General features: G+C 41.2%; 1 protein-coding gene across 3 annotated transcripts in view; it reads right to left on the reverse strand.

Annotated features, from left to right (window-relative positions):
• The window catches only part of ZSWIM8 (zinc finger SWIM-type containing 8), a 65,406-nt gene that overhangs the window by 16,732 nt on the left and 21,865 nt on the right, over positions 1-26,809 (reverse strand). For all 3 annotated transcript variants that reach the window (XM_068689477.1, XM_068689476.1, XM_068689475.1), the window contains exons 2-12: positions 20,169-20,322; positions 18,905-18,999; positions 13,736-13,908; positions 11,864-11,971; positions 9,261-9,342; positions 8,159-8,279; positions 7,596-7,797; positions 6,536-6,711; positions 2,555-3,554; positions 659-790; positions 286-465 (exon numbers count right to left, since the gene is read on the reverse strand). In XM_068689477.1, the coding sequence (XP_068545578.1) occupies positions 286-465; positions 659-790; positions 2,555-3,554; positions 6,536-6,711; positions 7,596-7,797; positions 8,159-8,279; positions 9,261-9,342; positions 11,864-11,971; positions 13,736-13,908; positions 18,905-18,999; positions 20,169-20,322 (2,423 nt within the window). The remainder of the gene's footprint in view (positions 1-285; positions 466-658; positions 791-2,554; positions 3,555-6,535; positions 6,712-7,595; positions 7,798-8,158; positions 8,280-9,260; positions 9,343-11,863; positions 11,972-13,735; positions 13,909-18,904; positions 19,000-20,168; positions 20,323-26,809) is intronic.

A 26,809-nucleotide genomic window follows, 5' to 3' on the forward strand; every position in this document is an offset into this window, starting at 1 on the left:
ACTGAGGTCTGATCTTCCTTTCAATGGAGATAAACCCAGATGATATGATATTAGATAGATATTTCTAATATAGATATTAGAAATGATATTTCTAATCAAGTTTCTGGCAGATCAACGTGTGCTTGGGATTTGTGAACACCCCCTTTTGTCCCAGTGTACTCAATTTTAAGGAAACATATAAAAGCATAACCAAACTTCAATAGTTAAAATGGGAACCATATAAACATAAGCACTTAAGCAGCACAATATTTCTTATGGATACTGCCTTTTCAAAATGTTTTGTACCTCCAGAGCCTTGGTAGAAGCAGGTGGTCTCTGCAGCTCCAGAGCAAACATTCCTATTCGAAAGGCCAGGTTGTGGTACTCCAGCCGCTCACTCAACACAGTCAGCAGGAAAGCAGCTTTGGACAAGGTGTTGGTTGCCATCCAGGTCTGCTTGCTGGTTGATACTTTGTTCTTTTTGCCCTGTTTGAGGAGGGATTTGTAATCAAGATCAGGCACACGAATGACACCCAGAGGAGTTCAACCCAAAATCAGCATCAATAAAGGGCCTGGAATCACAGTAAATGCGAAATGCCTGGGAATGGTGTTGTACCCATCCCACACCTTCCTTCTACGTTACCCTCCACCCTTGAAACTAGACAAGTATTCTCTCTACCTTAGTTGGTGGCTGCTCCACTTTGAGATCCGGAGGGTTGGCTAACAAGTCCCTGGCAAGCTCTACAGTTAAGCGACATGCTTCATTGCTGTATCCATGTGCATACAGGGCCTCTGCGCAGGCAAACAGGATCTGTGAGAAAGAACAGATGGTAATATTCAAACCACATTCCCCCATGCTGGAGCCAGCCTGCTCAAACCACTTGTCTCAAAGCCTTTGCAAATATAATTCACAATTAACCTCAGCAGCGGGTGCTCCCAGAGAACTCCTTCCTCGGTCTTCACCTCTATACTTTTACAAGCTGACCTAAAAAGCCTTATCTCACATGATTAGGTCCCATCTTCCCTCCAATACTATAAGAGATCAGAGAATAACTCAAAGAATAGAATTCACATTGACTGACAATAACTGTTTCCATGCATCTCCATTTTGGCTGCTTGCTTATATAGGTGCAAACCCTAAACATATTTTGAGGTTACTACAGAAATGTGATACCATCTATTTATATCATCTCTTGCCTTCCAGAGAACTTCTGCTTACATAGCTGGATTTAATTTTTTCCTGCTGGGCATGCCTCAATCTTACTCATTATGAGTTTCAGCTCAGTCTTCACAGAATCACGGAATGGCTGAGATTGGAAAGGTCCCCTGGAGGTCACCTGGTCCAAGCCCCCTGCTCAAGCAGGGGACACCTAGAGCAGGTTGCCCAGAACCAGGTCCAGGCAGGTTGTGAAGATCTCCAAGGAGGGACACTCCACCAACCTCTCCAGACAACCTGCACCACCACTCAGTCACCCACAAACTATAGTGCTTCCTGATGTTTAGACAGAACCTCCTGTGTTCCAGTTCATGCCCACTGCCTCCTGTCCTAGCACTGGGCATCACTGAAAAGAGCCTGGCTCCATCTTCTTTGCACCTGTCTTCAGGTATTTATGGACATGGATAAGATCCCTCCTGAGCCTCCTCTTCTGTAGGCTGAACAGTCCCAGCTCTCTCAGCCTCTCCCCAGAGGAAAGGTGCTGCAATCCCTTCATCTTCATGGCCCTCCACTAGACTCTTTCCAGCATGTCCAGGTCTCTTTTGTACTGTGGGGGGGTGGGGTCCCCAGGCCAGACCAACACTGAGGAGAGAGGAAGGATCACCTCTCTTGACCTGCTGGCAATACTTTGCCAAACGCAGCCAAGAATATTGTTAGTCTTCTTAGTGACAAGGGCACACTGCTGACTTGTGTTCAACTTGGTGTCCTCCAGGACTCCTCAACCATATTCATAAAACTGCTTTCCAGCTGGGTAGCCCCCAGCATGAACTAGTGCCCAGGGTTGTTCCTCCCCAGCTGCAGGATTTTGCGGTTCTCCTTGCTAAATTCTGTGAGATTCTTGTCAGCCCACCTCTCCAGTCATTCAAGGTCCCTCTGGATGGCAACACGATCCTCTGGTTTACCCTGCACTACCCCTGTTTTCATGTCATCTGTGAATTTACTAGGGATGCACTCTACCCCATCATCCAGATCATCAATGAAGATTTTGAACAGGACTGGACCCAATACTGGCCTGTGGAGCATTATTCTACCATTTCCAAATGGCTAGAGGAAAAAGCAAGCATGTTTTGCGTACATGTGTAAGTTCTGGAGTGCGAGATGGAGCAGCTAAAACTGGACACATTTGGAGTGAGCACAGCAAAAGGGAATCAAACTTGAGAGAAACAGAGAAATGTGGTATCAATACATTAAGACTGTAGATAGCTTATGATAAAACGGGTTATGATGACTTTATAGTTAAGCACTTGCTATAACAACAGACTAGGTTAAGTGTGACAGTTGGGAGGATGGCAAGAACGTGATGTAATCAATACATGGAAAAATAACACAAAACAATGTTTTGAACTAGACTCAGCTCACCTCCATCCGGTTTTCCTGCTCCAGAGGCTTTATACCAGCAAATATATCCTGCTCCTCTTCATTTCCCCCTTCAGCTTTGTCATCATCTTCCTTGGCTACCTCTTGTGGATTCAGATAGTACACCTGGTAATCGTCTTCCTCTTCTCCATCGTCCCCTCCCCCTGCTGCACCATTCTCTCCTACTTCTTCTGGCTTCAGGCTCATACCGCCATTCTCGTCTGCAGAAGGCAGATCATCATCACCACTACACATTTCCCCCACAGGATCCTTGGTTGATTTCTTGGCTGTGGACCTGACACTTGGCTCAGGTCCCTCGGAGAAGTACACCCCGCCGTCCTCCTCAAAGGTATCCCTGTAGCTCCTGCTCAGAGGGCTTTCTGTAAAACTAAACGTGTTGCTGGCTTCTGCCCCCAGAGCCAAGCTGCTGTCATCCAGGCTCATCTCTGCTAAGTCTGGCTCCAGGGAGCTGTCCTCACTGCTCATGCGCCGTTTCCCACTATGTTTACTGGTCAAGCCTTTGCTCACTGGCAATTTGGCTTTTCCCACTGCAGTCTTGTACACAGCTTTATCACCTTCTGCTGAAAGTCGTCTCAGAACCCTCTGTGGCGTTTCAGACACAACTTTCCGCTTTCCAGTGAGTTCCTTTGGACGAACCGCTGGCTCCTGGGGAGAGGGCCGCAGCCGGTCCCCAGGCTGCAGACATGATCCCCCGGGCTCCTGTCCATGGGCTCTACCAGCCTCACAAGCAGTTTCTGCACACTGCAACCGGCAGCTCCTCTGCTGGATGGCCTTTACCCAACAGAATGAGTTCTTCTTGTCAGAGCTGCTGTAGGTGATCCCAGGAATGGGATAAGCTTCCTCCCAGTTGAAGTAACAGGCTTCCACAGCTGGCTTGAAACCCTGGAACAGCTTCTCCAGTGATTTCTTGTGCTGACCCCTCTTAACATTATCTATGACTTTCAGCTGCCACTGTCTGAGCTGTGAGCAAAGGTCCCTGCGCCTAAGAGAAGAAGTAAGAGGACAGGTTAGAAAGCAAACACAAAACACACCACCACCAAACTACCTCTTCACCCACAAAACACCTCCTCCTTTTGATCAGAAAACTCTTCTGCTGAATTGACTATAAACAACATTAATAAGAAGACAAGCTAAAAAAAGGAAACAGGTCTACTAACAATGAAGTCCTGAATAGGCCCATGACATAGAAACAAAATGCAAAGAGTGCCATCATGAAAACATGATACAATCTGGAAGGTTTAAAATGAAATGCCATCTGCCCTGATTATCTGCCTCAGATAGGGCATTAGTGATGTGAGCCTCAGCAGTCTCAGACCAGCAAGTGCCACAAGAAACTGCTGCAGGAATCATTAACTGAACTCAGCACAGGTGTGGCCTCACCTCAAGTACAGCATACAGTTTTGAGCACCACAATATAAAAAGGACATAAAACTATTAAAGAGCATCCAAAGGAGGGCTACCAAGATGGTGAAGGGTCCAGAGAGGAAGACATACGAGGAGCAGCTGAGGGCCCTTGGTTTGTTCAGCCCCGAGCAGAGCAGGCTGAGGGGAGGCCTCATGGCGGCCTGCAGCTCCCTCATGAGGGGAGCGGAGGGGCAGGTGCTGAGCTCTGCTCTCTGGGGACAACGACAGGACCTGAGGGAACGGCATGGAGCTGGGATGGGGAGGGTCAGGCTGGGGGTTAGGGAAAGGTTCTGCACCCAGAGGGTAGTCGGGCACTGGGACAGGCTCCCCAAGGTACTGGTCACGGCACCGAGCCAGCTGGAGTTCAAGCAGAGTTTGGACACTGCTCTCAGACATGTGGTTTGGCTTTGGGGTGGTGCTGTGTAGAGCCAGGAATTGGACTCCATGATCCTTGCAGCTCCTTTCCAACTTAGAATACTCTATGATTCTGTGACAAAACATTTTGCAGCAGCTGCGAAATGGCATTGTGAACAAATCCAGTCAAGACATTCAGAAGAACAACCTATACAGCCTGTCCAGAGAAGTACTATGGCAGATAGGATCACGTAATCTACCTCCTAGGCATGTATCTTTCTTCCCCGATACGCCTATCTAGAGCCCAGCAATTTAATTTAGGCTGTAGCAGGCTGTCCTCTGGAGACTGAACTATTGCAAACCATAGGCACAAAACAAGCAAAACAAATACGTAATTGATGTTTAAGCAACCGAGGAAGAAGCAAGCTAGAAGGCTTAAATTCACTTAAATTACACAGCAGGTAGTCCCATGTCCCATATTATCACAGGAAGAACAAAGCATTTCTGCATTTCACAGCTCTGAATCTCACATACGGCCTAAGCATACAAACCAGATAGTCTGAATGGATAACAATGTTTAGACAAACTAATTCAAGAAGTTTCTAGAAAGTCTTTTAGCTCTGCACCAAGTGTCTCAATCAACTGCCATGTTGTTTCTGTCACATCTAAGAGATTTGAGGTACAAGTCCAACACTTCAATCCACTCAGATTTCCTATCAAAAGCTAAAGAAAACCAAACAAAATCAAAATGGGGTGACCCAAATTAGGTGAAAAGGGTATTAGAACAAAATAAGCTCAACAGAATAGACTGCTTCTAGTTATCTAAAGAATTTAATTCTCAAGGGAGCAGGGCAGTGGGGCTTAACTGAGGAGAGAATTTTCAGAAGGAAAAAGGAGAGGGAATTATTCAGGAAAGGTAACTTAAGGTGGAGTACCCACAATGAATTCGGATTTAGGTAGCAAGTCTTCATATGATTCAATGGAAAGAACAGCAAGGATGGATAGAAGAAGGTTCTTTTGGTGACTATTAAAATGCCAAGAGAATAGGAAATCAAGCAGAAGTATTTCAATTATACATGAGCTCAAGTAGATCTGAGCAAATTTGAACTGCACCAGATAACTGGAATGTGAATGTATGTAGCACTATTACATACTTTATTAAAAGCCTTTTGTGGTTTTTCTATATGATTTGATTGATGTTTGTGTTTATTTTAAACCTCATTCCCAGTTTCCTACAATTTTTGACTTGTCTTCATCTGCTGTATTTACCTACTTCATACCGTAAACTTTACAAGACAGAAACTGCACATATTTAGTGTCCCTGGTGTACCTTGCAAGGATACGGCACTGTACTAATGTTATGCAACAATTCACCAAAAGCAAATGCTGTTCACGTGTGATTGTATTTAAAATACCATCCTGTTTTCATCTGTTCTGAAAAACTTTTTCTGACCATATATTTCACATTAGACTTTTTCAATATATTTAGCACCCTACACTTCACAGACTGCGTGTACTAAAAATATTATCACAATGCTGACCACAGTTTTTCAACGTGAGCCATCAATATCTCAACTGCTATTCAAGTTGTGCTACATAAAGTTGGCAGTGATTTACCAAGGCACAATCTGGTTCAGAAGCCTGCATAAGCTTGTCAGTATTTCCTCAGATGATTGAAAACACTGACAGAAAATAATACACCAGTGACACTGTTTGTCAATACACTGTAGAGAATAAGCTCCGTAAGTACACAGAAAGCAATAAATGGTTCATCTTGAAATAGACAATAGCAAAATACATTAAATTGCCAAACAGTTAAATTCAAAAAGCATTAAAATTTATTAGAAGCCTGTATTACCACTCAAATAAATGTTCTCCACTGGGACACTGAAATGCAGACATACACTCATGTGTAAAACAAAACTCCCAGAAAACAACAAATTATTCACACTACATGATGTTGCTAAAACTAAGCAGCAAAAGCAATTAAGTTAAAGGCAATCACAATGCTCTTCAGCCTTATATAGCACACGCTCCAAAAGGACTGGGTGACAGTTGAACAGTCAATGAGGTAATGATACAAACACAGGTCATCTACAGGAAAAAACTCCTGAGTGTATTTGCACGTGACAAAAATAAACGAGGACAGTATCCATTGGTTAAAGAGTTCTAGCTCCCATTAGATTATCTGACGTTGGTACTCACCTCTGTGGACTAATAGTTGGGTCTAGGACAGCCAGCCTCCAAAGAACTACCATCTCATCACACATACTCGCACAGGCATGAGCAGCTACTTCTGACTGGCCATTGCTGCGCCCAGTGTGGCCGCTAGCACTGCTGTGTGATGCAGACGTTCTCACACTGTACCACCAGCCGGTTATCTGCAGAAGAAAATGTTCAGTGGAGCTGTGTTGTGGTTAACATCCCACTCCTTGTTCTCACTTAACTACAATACCCACAAGGAAACAGAAGCTGAAGTTAGTACCATGTTTTCATTTGACTTCAAAATAGCTGAGAACATTAAAGCTGTATTGGTTTGTGAGAACTAAGGGCCTCATTTTTTTTTTCTGTTTGGAAGGCACATGCCCACAGAACAAAACAAAGCACTTGCAGGAGGTTCTCTTGCTAGAGGCCTTCACATCTGGAGGAAGAAAAGTGAACAAATGTAATAAATGAAGCATTTCCTTTCTCCTGCTTGAAGCTGAAGTATGTGATAAGGTAATAAGGAAACGTGCACTGCATTTTATATTAGAGTGAGATCAGTGTCCTAAACTGCCAAAGAAAACATTTTTCCCAATATTAATTACAAAAATATCAAAAAAATCACTACTTAGACCCATCAAAATATATTATCTACAACAACAACCAAAGAACTTGAGGTTCTATCACCCAACACATTTCTTTAGGCTTTATGAAAGTGACAGCTCATATGTGATGTACTTGTTTAGGAAAAAAATCATTACAATAAATCACCTTGACTGGCAGAAATCAGAACAAATTTGCGGAACAAAACAGTTCAGACTCCATATATCGGTGTTAAAAGGGTTGAGGTATTTCAGGGATACAGTGTTGCTGGGGCAACACTGAGCCAGAGCAAGAGCAAGCTACAACATAAGTTTAGTGTGGAGAAATATATGCCCATAATGAATATAGGCTGTTATCAAAAAAGTTATTTAGAGATGGATCGTACAGACATGTAGGATCAGTCATTGACTCAGCCTGATTCCCCAGAATTTTTTCCTCTGTAGCAAAGAGGCTCAGATACCTGTTCATAGTTGAGACACTGGTCAGTCAGAATCTCCAGCAAAGGAGCAGCATTGCTATCCCGTCTCTTAAACATCTCCCGCACGATAGAAAGCAGGTTCCAGATTCCCTCAGGCTCTCTTCCTCGCAGGGGACGCAGGAGACAGGCCCACTCAGCAGCAGCTGGTGGCTCCGTGGAAGAGAGGTACATTGAATTCACATCACTGTGGATAAAATAGAAGCGCAGGGATGAGAAAAAAATGAAATCAAGCAAAGTCACACAAAATCCTGAGTATATGCTATATCCAAAAGTATATTTGCATCTTAAATGGGACAGATATGCATAATTTAGAAGAGAGGACACATAATGAGACTGAGAAAACCGCACCATAAGGTACTGTGCAAATACAATGTGCTCTACTGAAGTAACACTGGACAACTGATGCAAAAATACAATCCAGAAAAGTTACCTCAAAACTAAGCATCCTTCATGCCACAGAATTGCGTAAGGGTACATACTATACAGTGAATAAGCTCACAGATTACATGAATATTACATTTTCCCTTCAGTAGGAAACAATTTACCTGAAAACAACAGGAGAGGGTCCACAGAATTTATGAAGGGTTTTCTTTATGTTGTCACTCAGAGTAGATTCATCTAAGTACCAGGTGCTTTGATCTGATGCAGAGGGTCCAGCAGTGGGATCTTGACACAAGAACACATACAAAGGTTTTGCAGATTTTAAAGAGATTCTCCTCTGTTGCCCAACCACAGAGATTATGATGAGCATACAAGCAGTGTTACCCAGTTTATTTCACCCATTTTCGAACTCACTATTCAGAAATATCTCAAAATGTTATTGTTACATTACCTGAACAACTGGCAACACTTACACAGGAGACGTGACTCCCATTTTAAAAAAAGCACAGCTAGCCAATTCAATGAACTTATTTTATCCCCCCTCTGTTCATCACTGCTAAAGCTACACCTGAAATACTGTATTCAGTTTTGAATCTTTCAGTCCAGGAATGATACTGAGAAACCAGATAGGAGATAGCAGAGGGATATGAAAACAGTGGGGGGAATGGAACACTGATCTGTGAAGACAGGCTGGGACTGTTCCAACTAAGAAAAAAAAGGTGAAGGGTTATCATTAACATCCTACAACTACTTGGAGTCACAAACTCTTATTAGCAGTGCAAGATAATAAAAATGGGGTACTTATAGTGGATAGTAGGAAAAAATTCTTGACCATTAGAGTAATGCAGTAGTACTGCAATACTCTGTAACTTCTCTGGTAACCAAGACTTAGCTAAGTTAGCCCAAGACCCATTTGAGGGTTGCCAATAATCTTGTTTCAAGTAGCAGGCTGGAGAAGTTCACTCCAACCAGCATTTCCAGGAGTCCATAATTAACACAGAGCTAAACAGAAAAATCTTCTGTTAGAAAAGGTGCACTGCCTGATGCTCCCTTCCCCTGCATATACTCCAAGGAGTCCATCACACTAACAATTTCTGGTAGCTGAACCACATGCATGCTTGTACTTACCCCTTTTACATGTACTTTGACCTCCACCTGCAATCCCAGGTAGTTTGTAACCCATCATTTCAAAAACTCAAAGCAATGGAAATACATCTGCTTCCTATCTTTAACACAAATTACTGAAATAACATATATCAAGGTTACCTGGGGCTCCACACACTGTGTTGATGGCAGTGGACTGAGAAGATAACAGCTCATCGAGCAAGCGCTGAGCAGTTGGAAGAATCTGCAAACATGAAGGAAACTTTCAATATATACAATATGCATAGTGTTTCTTACCCCAATATATGCAGCCAAATATTTGCCTGGATTTTCCCAACTGAAGGACTCTCACATCAGAAGTATCAAATACACAGTCATGTTTTCAGAAAGGACGGTAGAGGGTGCTAAAGATAATCCAACAGCAAACTAACTGTTAGACTTCCTTCTCTCCTTTCTCAAAGCAAACCTACATGCAAGACTTCCTTTCTATGCTCACACTCTAAGAAGTAAACAAAAGCATTGTAGGTTATTAGTTCCTTTCTCTTTTCTTGAGGAGGAGACAACGTACTGTGCTACTGCAGCCAGTTCTGGGCGATATGGAAGTGACTGTAGTCACGATCACCGTTTTCCTACACTTTGAATGTTCTTTATTTCATGTTCCAAAATTCATTTCACTAAAATAAACTAATAGGAACAGAGGAACAAACTGTAAGTTACATCTATACATAACTTTTCAGACAGCCTTTAGCTCATTTACCATGCCTTTAGCACAGAAACCACATACATGTATATATGGCTCAGCAGTAAACTAATAGAATCTCAGCACTAAATACCATCATAGCTACCGGCCAGTTCATAGCATAAGCAGATGAGACTCGCACCTGACAGCAAAATCCTGAGTAGACATACACATAATTTGGCCTTTTTGAAAGAAAAATGCATAGCAGAAAACAGTTCTTCCCTCACTTTCAATCTAAGTCTGGGCTGAGAGACCTTGGATCCATTTAGTCCGTATCATGCACACACTAACAACAGGTTGGGCATATAAAATAGTTCGGATTTAAATGACTTGCGGCAGAACATCCGATAACCCCCCACCTCTCCCTGCACAACTGTGGTTAAAGATCACATTTACTGTAAAGCAAGGAATATTCAATACACCATCATATTTGCAAATAACATGGACGCATCCAAACAGACAGAAGAAAACATTTCAGAAGGACATTTTACATTTCTACAAAATAGAATATAGGCCTTCCAATACCCAAAGGGGGCCTACAAGAAAGTTGGGGAGGTACCCTTTCTCAGGGAGTGTAGTGATAGGACAAGGAGTAATGGCTTTAAACTAAATGAAGGTAGATTTAGATTAGATATAAGGAAGAAATCCTTTACTCAGAGACTGGTGAGGCACTGGAACTGGTTGCCCAGAGAAGTTGTGGATGCCCCATCCCTGGAGGTGTTCAGGGTCAGTTTGGATGGAGCCCTTGCCAACCTGATCTAGTGGGTGGCATCCCTGTCTATGATAGAATGGTTGGAAATAGATGATCTTTAAGGTCCCTTTCAACTCAAGCCATTCTGTAACTCTGTGATGATCAGAATATATGAAGAATATATGTAGACAGAATATATGAAAGCATTATATCACACGCAATTCTCATGATCCTCAAGAAACTAGTAGTACCACTATGAACCTTTTAAAACCCTCCTTTTCAAACAGACTAGTGACATATGACTTTCAGATCTTAAGGAGAAAAGAAAAGCTTTGTCTTTTATGTAACAAAGCAAGAAGCACACACTGTTGGTGTTTAAATTTCAGCAACAAAAAACAGTTCTTTTCTTTTTTTTAATCATTTTCATATTATACGATCTCATAAGAAGATTACTATTTCTGTAGGAAAGTCAGGGGATGTTTTAGCAATGCAATATCTTAGTGTCCCAGGCACACTGTCATAATACAAATTCTAGGTGCACACTGACAGTATTGTAAGTCTTAGACATAATTAATACACACACTACCGAAATGTGACAGACTCATGTAGGCCAGCGTTTCTCAGCCTCATTTGGTTGAGCCATCATAAAAAGTTCCCAAACCCTTATATTCTTAATTTTAAAGCAAACATTTTGCAGTTACTTGTGTAATTTTATGCAATTTGAGCTAGCATTTTAGGCAGATTATAGAAATGACCTGACCTTAAATGGTGTAGATATTTAAGGAATAATAAAGCAGATTTTGCCTTTGACTAACAAAACATCACATCTATTACTTTGCATAACCCAAATGATTCTTTTGAATCAAGAGGCTGCATTGGGCAAAGTCAAAAGGTCACCAGTTGGGTACATTAGAAAGTACCTACCTAGGCTATGTATATACAGTGCATCCCTAGTGTAGCCTTCTCCATTTATCCATCCATAAAACACAAAAAGAATAACCTGTTTTATTCTGACCCATGTTTTTCACAACTGTGCTTTATTTTACTGGGTTCGAACTTTACTTCCACAAGCTAAGTGCACATTTATGCTAACATGAATCGACATCACTCTTCTTTCTTCTTTTAAGACACTTTTAATCTTTTATTTGACAACAGACAATTGTCAAATAATAGAATGGCAAGCTTGAAAAGGGCAAGAACTAAAAGCTTTTCCGGCAACTCACAATCAAATAGCATAACTGGTGATCTTGCAACAAAAGACATCACATAAATTCACCCAAAATAGCAATAACTCAATTTAACAAAAAATCAGTCCTATTGATCGTCCCAATTTACCTGTTGTGGAAGTTCGCTGATTAGGTACTGAGCAAATTTTTGCAATTGGTCTCTTTGTAGCCGAGACAAGGACTCAGAAACAGGTGCTCGTAAGCATACCGCAGATGCCTTAAGAAAGAAAAGGAGATATAAACTGTCATTACCAGGTCAGACATAATGAACCTGTGCCCAGTGAGCAGATAAAGTGTCATGAACAGTGGCCATGTTGATGCATATCATGCTTGGCCTTGGCAGACAATTCTTCCCCCCTGTAATTATGTGGAGTGTAGCAGATAAGATGCAAATAAGCTGTCTAAGTTTTATCAAAACTGTTTTTAAGAGTTTCTTGTCAAGGAAACTGCTTTAACAGCTGTGCTTAAGATCTGTTGTTGCTAGCAATTGCACAAATACTGGCAGGAATTTCACAAACAAACCTCTAAAATAGGACATTATTCTTTAAGCTTCTGGCAAAGCAACCGGCTCTGTAGGGGACCGTTTCACAGAATCACAACTGCCTCATTTATCTCATTTGAGATTTTGACTTCAATCTTAAAATCGCTCCTTCTCCGTATCTTAAAACAATAGATCATAAAACGAATACTAGTTTCTTAACCTTTTTCGATATACAGAAAAAAAGTACCCAAATGAAACACACATAAAATTTAAGCTGGAATCAGGAGAGAGCACTTTGGTAATAAAGATGCTTCTGATATTGATTTGTCTACCCAGAGCAATATCCCTTGGCTTGTATCTCACTAGTGTCAGCAGTCAGAATACACAAACATGAAAATGATTTCACTGTCACTTTCAGGTGGAAGAAAGGATCAAGGGAAAGGGTGATTTCTGTCTTACAGAGGATCCAAACTTTCTGAACATAAATAGTGTAATTTAGAATTTGTTTCCTACCCTCACTTTTAATATCCACTTTTTATAATGGAAGTCTTTCAAAGCAGAACCTATTTTTTTTGCCAATTCTCCTGCTCTGAGTACAAAAAGTATACTGATATTTGAATGAGACTACATCCAAGTATTAATTTAATCCTATTATGATTGTCCAGTGTGAAATGTAAACAAGCTTCAGGAGGTTATCAGCACTCATTTAAGAATCTGGAATTAATCATAAATAACCATGTTAGCTATAAAAGGTTCCGTAACAGCAGATAATCTTCTGTTTCCTTCAATCAACCAAGCTTAATCCTTCCTTAAGATATATTTCTCATTGCTTCCTAAAGACTGAAGAAATAAATCTGCATGCAAGTCTGAACCCTCAACTTCTGTGTCTCATGTCAATTCCACCTGTTTTCACCTGGAGTCCCTGCGCAAGAAGTACCTATTTTTCACTCTATGCAAGGCCATGCAGAATGCTAGCAGTCAAGTAAAATTATAAACGTACTGTTTGAAATCTACAAGTAAAAATGACACTTATCTGTCTCACTATGTGTGTAAGTGAACTGGTGGACATAAAGGCCAATTGTGATCAAAATGACTTCTTCTGCACTCTGAATGATCAAACAACCTCAAGAAAGAGCTTTCAAATCCCACATTTCCCAAGACTTTTAATAAAAGATTAAGTATTGGTGACCTTCCACTCCTGCAGACTGAAGAAAGAATGAGTAATTTTTGCATTGAAATGAGAAACAGGAAGGGTCCAAAAAGGACTCTGCATCTACTCCTAGCAATTTGTACATTATCAAAGGACATTCTGCAGTTTAGAGCCTCAGTCAATTCACACTGCAGACTGCAACTGTGAGTGCACATTTCCACAATCTGTAACCAAAAGGAGTGCCAAAAACAATTTCCCTAAAGAGAGTGCATGCTGCATAAAACGGTAATGACAAGAGACTCAGAGAAGAGGATACCTAGGGGAGAGTAGAAGTGTATTTAAAGGCCTACATTGTGTATCCGGAAGAGGCAGAGCGCCACGACGTGAGCACACCACTTGGCCCCAGCTCCGCAGGTACAGCTGCATGACGTGATCCTGCATCGGTCAAACATCACTGCCACGTTGTATGCACCTTTGGGTGGCACCATCTGTGGGGGTACCACAGTGGCGCTCAGATGGAAACCTGTTAAAATTCAAAAGTCAAAGGTTACTATACTGGTGCCTGGAAAACATATTCAGATAGCATGGAAATTTAGGTATGTGGCATTTAAACAGCAAAACTCTATGTCTAGCAATGACACCTACAAGTTAGTCTCTAGCACTCCTTTCTTCCCAATCAGCTGTGTATTAGCAGAAAAGCAAAACACATAGTAAAAGGTTTAAAATTACCAGATTTTAATATATTAATTTATATTTTACAAAGACAAGCAGGACCGGATAAAGCTAGCACTGGAAAGTGGGACTTTTTGATCACAGGGTCGAAGTCAGACTACACATATTTTAGGCATGATTACCACGTTTATGAACTCTAGCAATAATGCAAAAGAACAGGTTAGGTGGCTTCTTCAGAATTAGTTCCCACTCTATTAATTTTCACAATTCTGCAGTGAACTAAAGAAGGCAGCACTTACACCTGAACACTTACTGTCAAGTTGTGGCTTCACAGGCTACCAATTTCTCACAAATTATATACCTACTTGAAATTTTGCAAAACCCCACTTTTACAAACCCTGCACTCAGAAAACATACAAACAACACTTGCTTAGACTAAAATACCAAAAAAGGAAAATTTCAAAAATAACACTTAAAAGAATCCAGCCTCATTCATTTGTGATCAAACACACAAATTACGAACCTCATCTCAGGCAGGATAACAAAACACTTTAACAAGACTTGGCTTCGTATAACCTCATGTACAGTGCATACCAGTGGTACTCAAAACGAGGCTTCCTCTGCAGATATGATTATCCAAAGGCACACATATTACAAGCAGGAAAAGGCCATCAGGAGAATGAATCTCCTGTTTGTCTTTAAGGTTCCAATCACCAGTTCATCATCATTTATAGCAATGAATATCAGCCTCAAAACCTTTTCACCAGTCTTAAATTCAGTTTTAATGCAGCATGGAAAGCACAAAGCGTATCAAAGCTGCAACCAACATTCAGTCCAACAATCTACTTTAAGTGAAAAAATACGGCTTGTGACAAATGATTCAAACAGTTTCTCCATCATCAGCACAGGCAAGTACATTATCAACCCACACTACTGAACTTTTATTACGATATTGCGAGAATATTACAGTAACAGTGTTAAGAGTGCACATGACCTACTAAATCTCATTTAAAACAATGTGCAGTATTTCCTCCTCAAAATACAATCCCCATGCCAATACAAACTTGCTCTTACCTTACTTAACCTTTCTATTTCTCTTGTTCACCAGAATTAAAATCCTCTTCCTGATGTGGGTGATTATTTTGATTAGTACACATAATGCCACCCAAATTCTTCAGCCATTTTAGCAATTGGAACAGAATCAAAACAAAAGAAGGCATTCACCACAAAATTACTGCACTGCTTATTACTAGCTACAGTTCTATTTTGTATTCCACACTTGGATAATAGAACCCAAACAGTTCAGCTAGTCCTTCTGGTATACTAGAAGCATCTCAGACTAATGCCAAAATGCCCTAATTTTCACAAAAGCAAATTAAGCACTTCACAAATTGTAATTGCAGCAATTCTATTTCACCAAGAAAAAGAAGTATTCTAAAGGTGTTAGAGAAGAGTGGGTCACAGCTATGCACTCTTCTCAAGCTCCTACCGTGATTTTTTTATTTGCATATGAAGACAGCTAACTGATTAAAGGCAAAGAGGGAAGAATTAGTATAAAGAGAGACAAAGAAAACTTCAGGGCTTCAGCATGACCTATCACAAGCTTCAACTCAAACTGTAGCTTAATGAACATGTCTGCCACTGGCAATGCCAATTCAAGCAGATCCATCTGATCCCTTTGCACTGCCATGTTGCTGTACTGAACAACTGCTTGGGGGATGGCACAGGAAACTAATACCACAATTCAGTTCACTGCACAGCTTATACAAGTCTGAACCTGCAGAGACTGAAACGGTGGCAGTGAGGGAGACCATTCTGGACTCCCTACTCCAAAACTCCTGTTTAAAGAAATGGCCATCAAACTGTACTTGTTTACAGTCAAACTGCAACTATTTGCAGATCGCAGCTCTTACTTGCCTGCTTAAACATGAAGACAAGAATCATGCTCACTGCACCATGCACTTACTGACCCAGTTACCCCAAGGAGGTCACAAGGCCAAGGAGTGTTCTTCCCTCCCATTCACCCCCTGCACTCTCTATCTGGTACCAGCTTATCTACTCCATGCATAGCCGTACATTTTTAAAAACTGTCTAAACGTACCAGTAGCATTCATTCTACAACTGCACATAGCCCACCAAAAAAAAAAAAAAAAAAAGAGATGTATTTATTTCTATTCTTAGCTAGCTCCACTCCAGAAGACCTCACAAATGGGCTGCAGGCCAGAGGAATCGCTTTGTCACGAGTGTCACTACCATTTTTCTTAAATTCTCTGCACAGAGCAAGATTAGCGCTTCTGTGAAAGCATTTAGGCTTCTACACATAAAGTGCATCTTAGACTTCTTACAGGCACAACATTTACTACTTATAGAATCATTTGGGTTGGAAAAGATCTCTGAGATCAAGTCCAACAGTGAACCTATGCCTAGACCAAATTTGTCAAGCAGCCAGTACCAGCACTTCAGAAGGTATTCAGCTAGGATGCACTACACAACATGCCAGGAGCAATCTACTGCACTCATGAAGCAGGTCTTAGCACAGTGAAGAGGTAGCAGCATACTGTCGTCCGTGATATTCAATTAAGACACATGGTTTGATCAAACAGAAAAGCTAAAAAAAAATCAGCTGCTACCCAGACTAGGTCCCATGAAACACAGATGTCTTTTATTTGCTCCCCAGCTCCCTGGGCTGGAGCTGCAGCCCGTGGAGAGAATCATAGAATAGAATATCCTGAGTTGGAAGGGACCTATAAGGATCATCAAGTCCAACTCCTGGCACCACAACCCACACAGAGGAGCCCACACAGGAGCAGGGGATCTGGTGGGAGTTGTTGAATAGACAGTTCTCTGGGAGCTAAGGAGACCCTTTCTAGAGGAATCTGTTCCCAAAAGACAGACCCCATGGTATGGACCCATACTAGAGCAGCTCTTGAAGAGCTACAGCGTGTGGGAAGCCCACACAAGATCTGTTTGGGAAGGACAGCATCCCATGCGAGGGACCCCACGCTAGAGCAGGGGCCAAGAGTGACCCTGAAGGAGCAGCAGATGACGTGTTATGGACTGACCACAGCCCCATTCATCTGCACTGCTTAGGATAGGAGATAGAAGGGGGTAGATATAGGGGGGAAGGTGTTTTTAGTTTGCTTTTAGTTATTGCCTATTAAGAATTATCTCCTTACACATAGTCTGTTTTGCCTGTGACAGTAATTTGTGAGCAATCTCCCTGTCTTTATCACAGTCCTTGAGCCTTCTCCTATCGTATTTTCTCCCTCTCTTCCTTTGAGGAGCAGTAGCAAAAGAGCACTTGTGGTGAAGATTAGCTGCCCATCAGTGAAACCACCACAGAGAGAAGAGCACAAAGCACATTTCAACCTTTGTCCAACTGATCGTAAAATCACAATACACTGCTGACTCCTCCCAAAATCAAATCCCCTCTCAAATGGTTGCTTCATTTCCTACATTTATTTTAATGTTTGTCCATATATGAGATTCAAACTGCAACCACACACTGTAAAATCATTTACAGTAAACAAGTGAACTGACATCCACCCAACACGTACTGCCTCTCTTCTGAGCTGCTATTCAGAGAAAAAAATCCTTCCTTAGACAAAGTTCCTCTCCAAAGGAGGAAACAATGCTACTATTTAAACAAAGTTACTTCCTTCCCTTCCACACACAATCCTTTGTTAAGAAGTTCAGTTGCTGTATGCGTGGTCAAGAAGTTCCTCCCTTGTGTCGTTCACCACCCCCTCTTTTTCCTACTCCTTTCCTCCTCCCCCAAGCATAGGTTTTGAACTAACATTCCCAGACTTTGTTCATTTAAGTTTTTCCATACCTCCTTTCAATTTTAATTTATTACTGAAACAGGTTTTAAACACAGTCTTAGCATTGTGTATTAAATATTTTGCTCTTTTCCACTATTAAAGTCCCAGGAATTACTGAATTTCTGCCAGTTTCATTGTTAAGTCATTTTGTCTCAAACATTTGTCCTCCTGAAGTTCAGCCTTAAAGGGCTCTTACAGCATCTCAGTCCTGACGTCGGAGGTCTATGTAGGCAAAATTCAATTTTATTCTATATATCTCAGTTTTGTTGATGATGCAAAATTACTACCTGGTCTTACTGACAACTTTAATATACCTTAGGTATGAGGAAGTACTTCGCTTCTATTCCCAAGATGCCTGCTATCATTATTAGAGTTGCCCATTTCACATAACTCCTTCCTGTCTTATAGCTGTCACTAGAAAAACTAACTCAACATTATTCCTCACTTCAAAGGATTTCATGAAAAATCCAGAGTCCAGTTCCTTGTTTAAGATAAAATTAGTTTTCATAACTGTAAAATGTAAAATGAGCAAGGTAAGTGAGAAGGGATAAAACTCACTATCCAGCAACAGGGTTTTCTTTCTGCCTTAGTACTACAAGAGTAGCTGTATTATAAATACAATTCTTTTGCTATAAGAATAATATTTAAGACTTGTAAACTTCACTCTGCCATACATACATGTTAGGCAAGGCATTAATTGTATCAGACTACCAGAAAGCCAAGTTCCCTTTATTAATGAGAAATTTAAGCATTATGGAGACAAAAGCATTCTATTAAGTTTTTCCCAAAATGCTGAGGCAGATTAAGGATCTAATTTGTAGGACATTTCTGTCTTTTCACTCAATTTTACAGTTGAGTTGATTGATACTGAAATAAACATACTATTTTGCTCAACGCATTACAAAAATACATGTAGCACAGGGTCTAGGATACCAAAAAAGCTAGTTTTGAGACATGGTCATATCACTGGAGATATGGTTTGGTGAATCTGAAATGTATTGAGACATGAAACTGTAGAATTCTTACCTATCTGGAGAGGGTCTTTGACTGCCCTCACCCGGAAAAGCTGTTCCCCTCGTTGGAACTCATCTGCACTGCCATTTGCCAAACATGAGTACAACCTGTAAGAGATAAACATAACATATAAGATCATCTGTTTTTGAGAAGCTTCACATTACTATACTTTTGCATTTCTAACTTAGCTTTCAACAAATACTTACTATCTTCATCTTTAAGGTGAAATCTAGCTTTTTTTCTGTCATTTCTCTATTACACTTCAACCATAAAAACCATTAGTCTGTTCCTAACCAGGTTTGCATACAGCCACTGACATTTCTAGTAATTTCAACCTAAAGACTCTGGAATACAAATACATTCACAACCTAAAATCACTTCAGGGTCCAATGTTAGCAAGCAAAAGTAAAATTCCTATTTCTGGATGAGTTACCCACATGATCATCTGAGACTTTTACACCTGTGCTCATCAGAATAATGAGCATGTACAACCAGCACCTGGCTTGCTCTAGTCCATCACAGGTGATCTTCATAATTCTTTATATATCAGCACTTCTGACACCACCTCCCCCCACCTGATACCAGAATGTTAGGCACAAAAATCTAAGAATTATCAGGATGATTCTTTCCAGAAGACAATAATACCATACTTTCCCACAAAATTATGGATGCACATTTACACAGGTAGGCATCCTATAGTTGTTAAAAAAAAAAAAAAGCTTCAGCAAGTTACATTGCTAAAAGATCTAATAACAGAGTTTTTTTTGACTACGTGCTCAGACAATTTATGTGGAAACATAAGAAATATGATCATCTCCCTGGCTATATTCACTCTAACCACTGATGTACTCGGCAAATTCCTATTCTCCTACTTACACCAATAAAAAAGCTTGCACAACATGTAGAGATAGCCTTCCCCAATCATTTCTGAGCTCAGTTAAGTTCTAATTCAAGAAACAGATTCAAACTGGACAGAACACTACATAAGACTTATGAAAGGACAAAACTTTACAAACAGGTTTTTGTCAGCAAACTAAAGTGTGCATTTACACACAGAACATGCACGTGTATGTTTTCTTCCTGGGAAACATGCAGAGCAGCTCACCCCACAGTAAAAATCCGTATCATGGCACATCCCACATTAACCCATCCACATTTTACAAAATGCACATACCAACAGCAGGAGCAGTGGTCATACAGGACATTAAATGGACAGTAATTCTCTAGTGAAGAGAATTTTTCCATAAGACAATGAAGCAGAAACAGTATGCATTACCTAATATCTTCCTCATTTTCAGGGAAACTCCAGAAGGCGATCCGAAGCTGCAGTTGCTCAGGCACTGGAGGATAAACTTTCTCCACGACCTCGAATGGAATGTGAAATGCAACCTGCTTTGCAGACAGTTCCACCAATGGGATCACCAGCCCATCTGGCAAGACAAGAAACAAAATGCAATTAACCATTGAGAGAACTGAACTCAAGAGAGGCTAAAGAGATTGGAGCAGGCAGCTCTTCCACTTCCTCTCTTATCTCACCAAAGACCAATTTTGATAATACAGTAAATGCAGCACAGAAGTTTTCTGAAGAACTGCCTGCCAACTTTGTGTTTGTTTTCAGCCCCTACAAGGCATAGGTAGGAACACACTGATGAATATCCAGTCCTTCATCAGGACAGCTGCACTAGCCTGTATAGTGGATGTTGGTAACTCTAACTTTGTCTCCTGACAAAGCTAAAACCATTTAGTAAGACTTGTGGCAAGCAAATACTTCACATATTTTACAATATGGCAGCCAACATCCTGTGAACACCACATGATTACACAGAAAAGAACTAGTACAATGTATATGCACAAGAGAGCAATGGAAAGATTGTCCGGGAACCTTAGTGTTGACTTTTTGGTTACGTCCAGGATTTTGCTATTTGCAAGGCTTTCATTTAAAATAGAATTTTTGTTTTCACCCCTCTCCTCTACCTTTCTTCTATCTGTCTTTATATTTCACGTTCTTTACAAAAGCAACTGGGAATTCACATTTGTACACTGCTGACTACAGTGAACTTCTGAGGATCTTAACTAAGGGCATAAGAGCCTTCTATAAATAAAATTCATCACACTCTTTCTACCAAATTACTTTTTACATTTTTAAGCACAGATAAATATTTCTTATCATGAGGCTAAGGGAACCCTATGTTTCTGTTTTGCTCTGAGCTACATTACACTCTATAATGAAATACCAGGTTTATGTTCATAGAATCATAGAGTATCCTAAGTTGGAAGGGAGCCACAAGGATCATGGAGTCCAGTTCCTGGCTCTACACAGCACTACCCAAAAATCAAACCACGTGTCTGAGACCAATGTCCAAACTCTGCTTGAATTCTGTCAGGCTCGGTGCCGTGACCTGGGGAGCCGACTAGGAAAGGGGCCCCCCAGATGTGTTGCTTGTTAACAGAGAGGGTCTGGTGAAGTGGCTACTGGCAGCCATCTTGTGCACAGTCACCATGCGGTGGTTGAGTTTAAAATCTACCCTGGGGAGCCTGTCCCAGTGCCCGACCACCCTCTGGGTGCAGAACCTTTCCCTAACCCCCAGCCTGACCCTCCCCTGTCCCAGCTCCATGCCGTTCCCTCGGGTCCTGTCGCTGTCCCCAGAGAGCAGAGCTCAGCACCTGCCCCTCCGCTCCCCTTGTGAGGGAGCAGCAGGCCGCCATGAGGCCTCCCCTCAGCCTGCTCTGCTCAGGGCTGAACAAACCAAGGGCCCTCAGTTGCTCCTCATACGTCTTGCCCTCTAGGTACTAGATGGGTAACCTTATCTTAAAGGAAATGAAGAAACTTGAAGGAAATTTAGTTCATTAAACAGGACTTTTCCCCTCATCAACATGTGTTGGCTGTGACCAATGACCGCATTGTCTTTCAGGTATTTTTTAGTGACTCCCAGAATAACTTTCTCCATAACTTTACCAGGAACAGAAGTGATACTGACAGGCCTGTAATCATCAGGGTCTTCTTTCATGCCCTTCTTGTAAACTGGAACAATGTTTGCCAGCTTCCAGTTGACTGGGACCTCTCCAGATTCCCAAGACTCGGTAAGATCCGCCAGCTCTCCGAATAAGCTGATATGAGACCTATCGGGCCCCATAGACTTACGTGCACCCACCTAGAGCAGCAAATTTCCCACAAGTTTAGTGTTGCCTGCGAGTTTACTGTTCCCATAGTCACGGTCCTCCAGCTCAGGGCTCTGCCTCCTATCACCACAGATGTTAAACTCAACCACCACATGGTGACTGCGCACAAGATGGCCGCCAACCACCCCTTCACCAGACCCTCTCTGTTAACAAGCAGCACATTTGGGGGGGCCCCTTTCCTAGTCGGCTCCCTCAGTACCTGTACCAAGAAGCTATCACCAAGGTGTTTTAGCAATCTCCTGGGCCTGTTTTTATCATATCTGTGGGACATTCCCAGTTCACATCTGGCCAGTTAAAATCATCCATCAGAACAAGGTATCTAGAGGTATCTCATCTCTTAGTTCCTTTATGATTAATTTATTGGCATCATCCTGGCTGGGTGGCCTACAGAAGACTCCCACAACAACATCCACTTTATTTGCTTGTCCCTTAATCCTTTTCCACAGGCTTTCAACCATGCCATTGCCAGCAGCAAGCCCCTCCATTACACGCGGTGCCAACCCATGCCTCGCCTGCCCTGCCTGTCCCTTCAGAAAAGCCTGTAACCATGCATCCTAACACACCAGCCACAGCACTCTTCTAAGTTTTGCTTATGCCAATAACATCACAGCTCTCCATGCAAGGACCCCACTGCTTTACTGAGATCACCTCCTGTCCTACGGCAGCCTTGGTTCCCTGGCTTCCCGACCCTGTTGCCAAAAGCCTAATTAATAGAGTTTCAGGCATTCAGTGTTACATCTCTTCACCTCCCTAATCAGCTTCTTACCCACCCTTAGAAGCCAGCATGTAAACCAATCAGTCCCTCAGCTTCCCCTCTCCACTGGCCTCCACGCAACATATCCAGGGAGAGCTGCAGCCCTGATGTCGGCAATGCTTTCTCGCCCACTGCCCAGAGATGCCCTCCAGTCAGAGCAGCTGCAAACCAGAGAGGAAGGGAGAGGGCTTTGAAAATGCATGCACGCAGCAAAACAGCCAGCATCTCCCCCAGTACTGAACAGACCTGTCAAACAGTAGGATTACATAAATATGGAAAGAACATACAGTTTGCAAAAATCCACTTTTGTGACTTTTTGGTTGCAGTGAAATTGGATTCATTAGGCAGCATTCCCTTCTCACAGATAGAGTCTTTTACCTTCACAGCATTATTTCTCCATTGCCTGTGTTTTTTATTCTACATTCTATACGGAGCCTCTATTTTTTTCTGTAATCCCATCCACAAATGTGAAAGCAGCAGAATGTAAAATGAACAGTGATGGTAAAGTGGATTTTCCTTTTCTTTACAGCAAGGAGATAAAAAAGATCTGGTGGACAAGTCTTCTTATTTCCACTTTTGACAGCCAATGCACGTCAGTAAAATAATCACTATTTTTAATTAGTACAACACAATCATCTTAAATATCACTGCTGTTACTGCAGCAGTAGTAGATACAACAGAAGGTGCAAACTGAGGCACATTAATCCTTGAAATAACTCTGAGCAATGAAAGGAGAGGTAGTTTTTGTGGGTTTAACCACACTTTTTGTATAGAGGCACTTTATCCAAGTCTTTCATTACACAGTACTAAAAAAGAGGTAACGCCTACATGACCTCTACCCACAAAGGTATAACAATTGAAAAAAAAAGACTTCAGTATCATGTGAAATGTCTGTGCATTTTTTCAAAGAGCTGTATGACTACAAGTGGATGGTATTCCTTTTTACAGCTATTTGCTGCGGGTTGTGAAGGTCAGATTAGAAATGCTAAAGTCAGACTGGGTTGACAGAAAAACAGCAAAGCAAAAGCATTCTGCTTATTATTCTATCAGTATGCCTTAAAATACTCATGCCTAAAAATACTTTTCTTCATAGTTGCAATGGACTACTGCATACAATCAGTTACTAGGTCTCAGTAGTGCTAGCAGAGGAATAGTAGTACTAGGAGCACTAGTACGATCACTGCAATTACCCTCCACTCACCTCATTACACAGCATGACTGTTTTCTTTCAATCTAAACTAGCTCAAGAAAAATACTTTGACAACCATTACTGAAATTACCCCTCCTGAAAAAACATCTGTATTCCAAGTGGGAAAGAGAGATTGCTACTACACATAAGAAACACGTGCTTTCTGACGTATCAGACAACTTTGTAGCCCCTGATCTAACAATTTTCAGGACCTTTCTGTCAATAAGGCAGTAGTACTCAACCTCATCACAAGAACCCCACAGTGATTTCTTGCTGCTGCACGCTATGTCCATTCCCTGCCCACAGGGTACCTCACCCCAAAAAGGGAAGTCAAGAGTGAATAACCATCATTAGAGCAATTTATGTACTACATAGTGTACTTACAACTCTCATCTTTTCTCAAGTGCTTTTCAGACACCAGCAGGGAGTAGGATGGATAAATAGTCCTGACACCAGCAGGACCCTACTTCCAGCTGCTACTTTTCCCCACAGATCCCTGCCTCCCTCTCACAATCACATTATATATTAGCAAAAGGCTCCTTTGGACGAAATAACTTCCCCCTGTAGCCAGCGTCATCTGTTCTGCATCGTCTATCAAGATTTCATACTATGAGAAGAAATTGCAGCTTTACTGAGGAAGATGACTCACTTCAGCAGTGTTGTGTCAGCTCACAAACTTATATGCCTGCAAAACCCCTTGCCATGGTAGTCTTAAATTGATCACAGATGACAATGACTTTGGGACAAAAAAAATCCACTGTAACTGTATGGAAGTCAGCCCTATTTGAGGAGTCTGTTGAATTTACTCTGTAAGAAAGATACTGGGGGTGGTACCAGGCATCCCAGCACAAGTAGCACATGACTTTTAGAGCTTTTCTCTTCCTTGTCAAACACTTGTGCTACGTTAAGTGAAATGGACAAGTAGGAAAAGAAGACAGAGTATAGGAAATACAACTTAAGAGTTGTGTGTGAAAATGCAGAATACTGAAGCACTTTGGAATAAATCATAATGCTGGAGTATAACCATTTATAAACATGGCAGAGAATGGATATGAAATAAAATATTTTAGAGTGCTATGATGGGTAGACTCAGTCAAAAACAGTAAGACCAAAACAGATGAGACAATGTAGGCTAAACCAGATGCCAAACACACTTAAGTATTAATCTTTTAGAAACCTAATCAGGAAGAAAAATTCAGATGCTGTCATGGAAATCAGCAGTGGGGGAAAAAAGAAAAAAGAATTGAAACCTAAGCAAGCCCATTTTCTTCTAAGGATGGCCTTGCATATGACCAAAGAATTAAACATTGTGCTTTGGGAAGTGAAAATCATGATTTTCACAGAAGAGTCAATGGACCAGACAACAAGAGACCTCCTCATCTGCTCCAGTACAAGTCAGCCCATGACTTTAACAGAGTTACACAGTGAATTAAGGTAACCAGTTCACTCTGCATTGACCTCAGCTTTGTCAGCTGTTCTGTGTCAGTAGTAATCTGCAGAAGACAGCAGTAAACTAACCATCATAACATTGCTTCAACATGCATTCAGACATTCAGAGCACACAGCTTAGACCTCTTCAGAAAAAGGTGAAAGCATTAACACCTATTGGGGAAAAATAATCTGAAAAGCAATAGTCTTATATGTAAGGCCATGAATCTGTCTAAAATGGTTAATTTTCTATAAGGAAAAGAGCCATGGAGAACAAAGGGTAGAAGGTAACTGAAAAGTAGAAAATAAATTTTTAATGATACTTTCAGAATAGGTGAATTCACAGTAGCTAAGCTGGCACATACTGTGACTACTAAAATTGCAATGTTAAACTGCCCTAAGTTTCAAGGGGGGAGTCCCTAAGGTGAGAGAGACACTTACCTAGCACATGATTAGGCTTCCTGTGAAATCAGCTGGACAGCCCCAGCTAAGTGCTTAAATTAGACTCTGAATACTTTCTTTTGAGTCCTAAACAAAACGTTTTCCAAAAGTTTATCTCTAGATACACACATCTACTACTGGCGAATTCACACCTGCTTGTATCAAAAGGTATTATCAATAAGACAGACAAAAGGTACTCTCAAGTACTACATAAATACGTTTTGGGCAAGAACAAAAAATTAAAGTCTGCTAGCAAAGAAAAGGAGAAAGCATGCACTCAGAATGCAATGATAAAGACAGCAAAGAAGATTGCAAACAGTGTAAAAAATGGATACAGTAATGAAATCAAAGATGTAATGGAACATTGACACACTTGAACGATAAATCTACCTGAGGGAGAAGACTATTTTAAACTGTGAAGCACAATAGCAAGAATCTCGGCTTCCTCTTGGGAAGCAGACATGATTGCCCAAGCAGAACAAAGGAAACTCTTCAAGTCTTGGAAACATAAGCAACCCTCATCAATTCTGACCTACACATTAAATGACTATCAAAACCCAAAGTCCAGGTCTAGAAAAAAACTTGAGAGATCATCTAATCTGTACATCCTATCTGAGAGGCAGGACCAAACACATCTAAACCATTCTGAATAAATCACATCCCATCCATCTATTGTCATGTGAAACATGAGAACCATCCCACACTTTTTGCTACTGTTTCATGTGAATTACAGGTTTGATTTTTATCACAGTTTTCTAATAGCTATTATTATTCCTGCAGGGACAATAACAGTAACAGTAAAACCAACAACAAAACACAAAACAAAACAAAACAAACCCAGCCCCCAAACAGCTAATACAAGCTATTCACACACACATGCATTTTCACCAGTGGAAGAAAATTCTGTACCAGCAGGACTTACTGA

This window comes from Anas acuta, chromosome 7, assembly GCF_963932015.1.
Source record: "Anas acuta chromosome 7, bAnaAcu1.1, whole genome shotgun sequence".
NCBI lineage: Eukaryota > Metazoa > Chordata > Aves > Anseriformes > Anatidae > Anas > Anas acuta.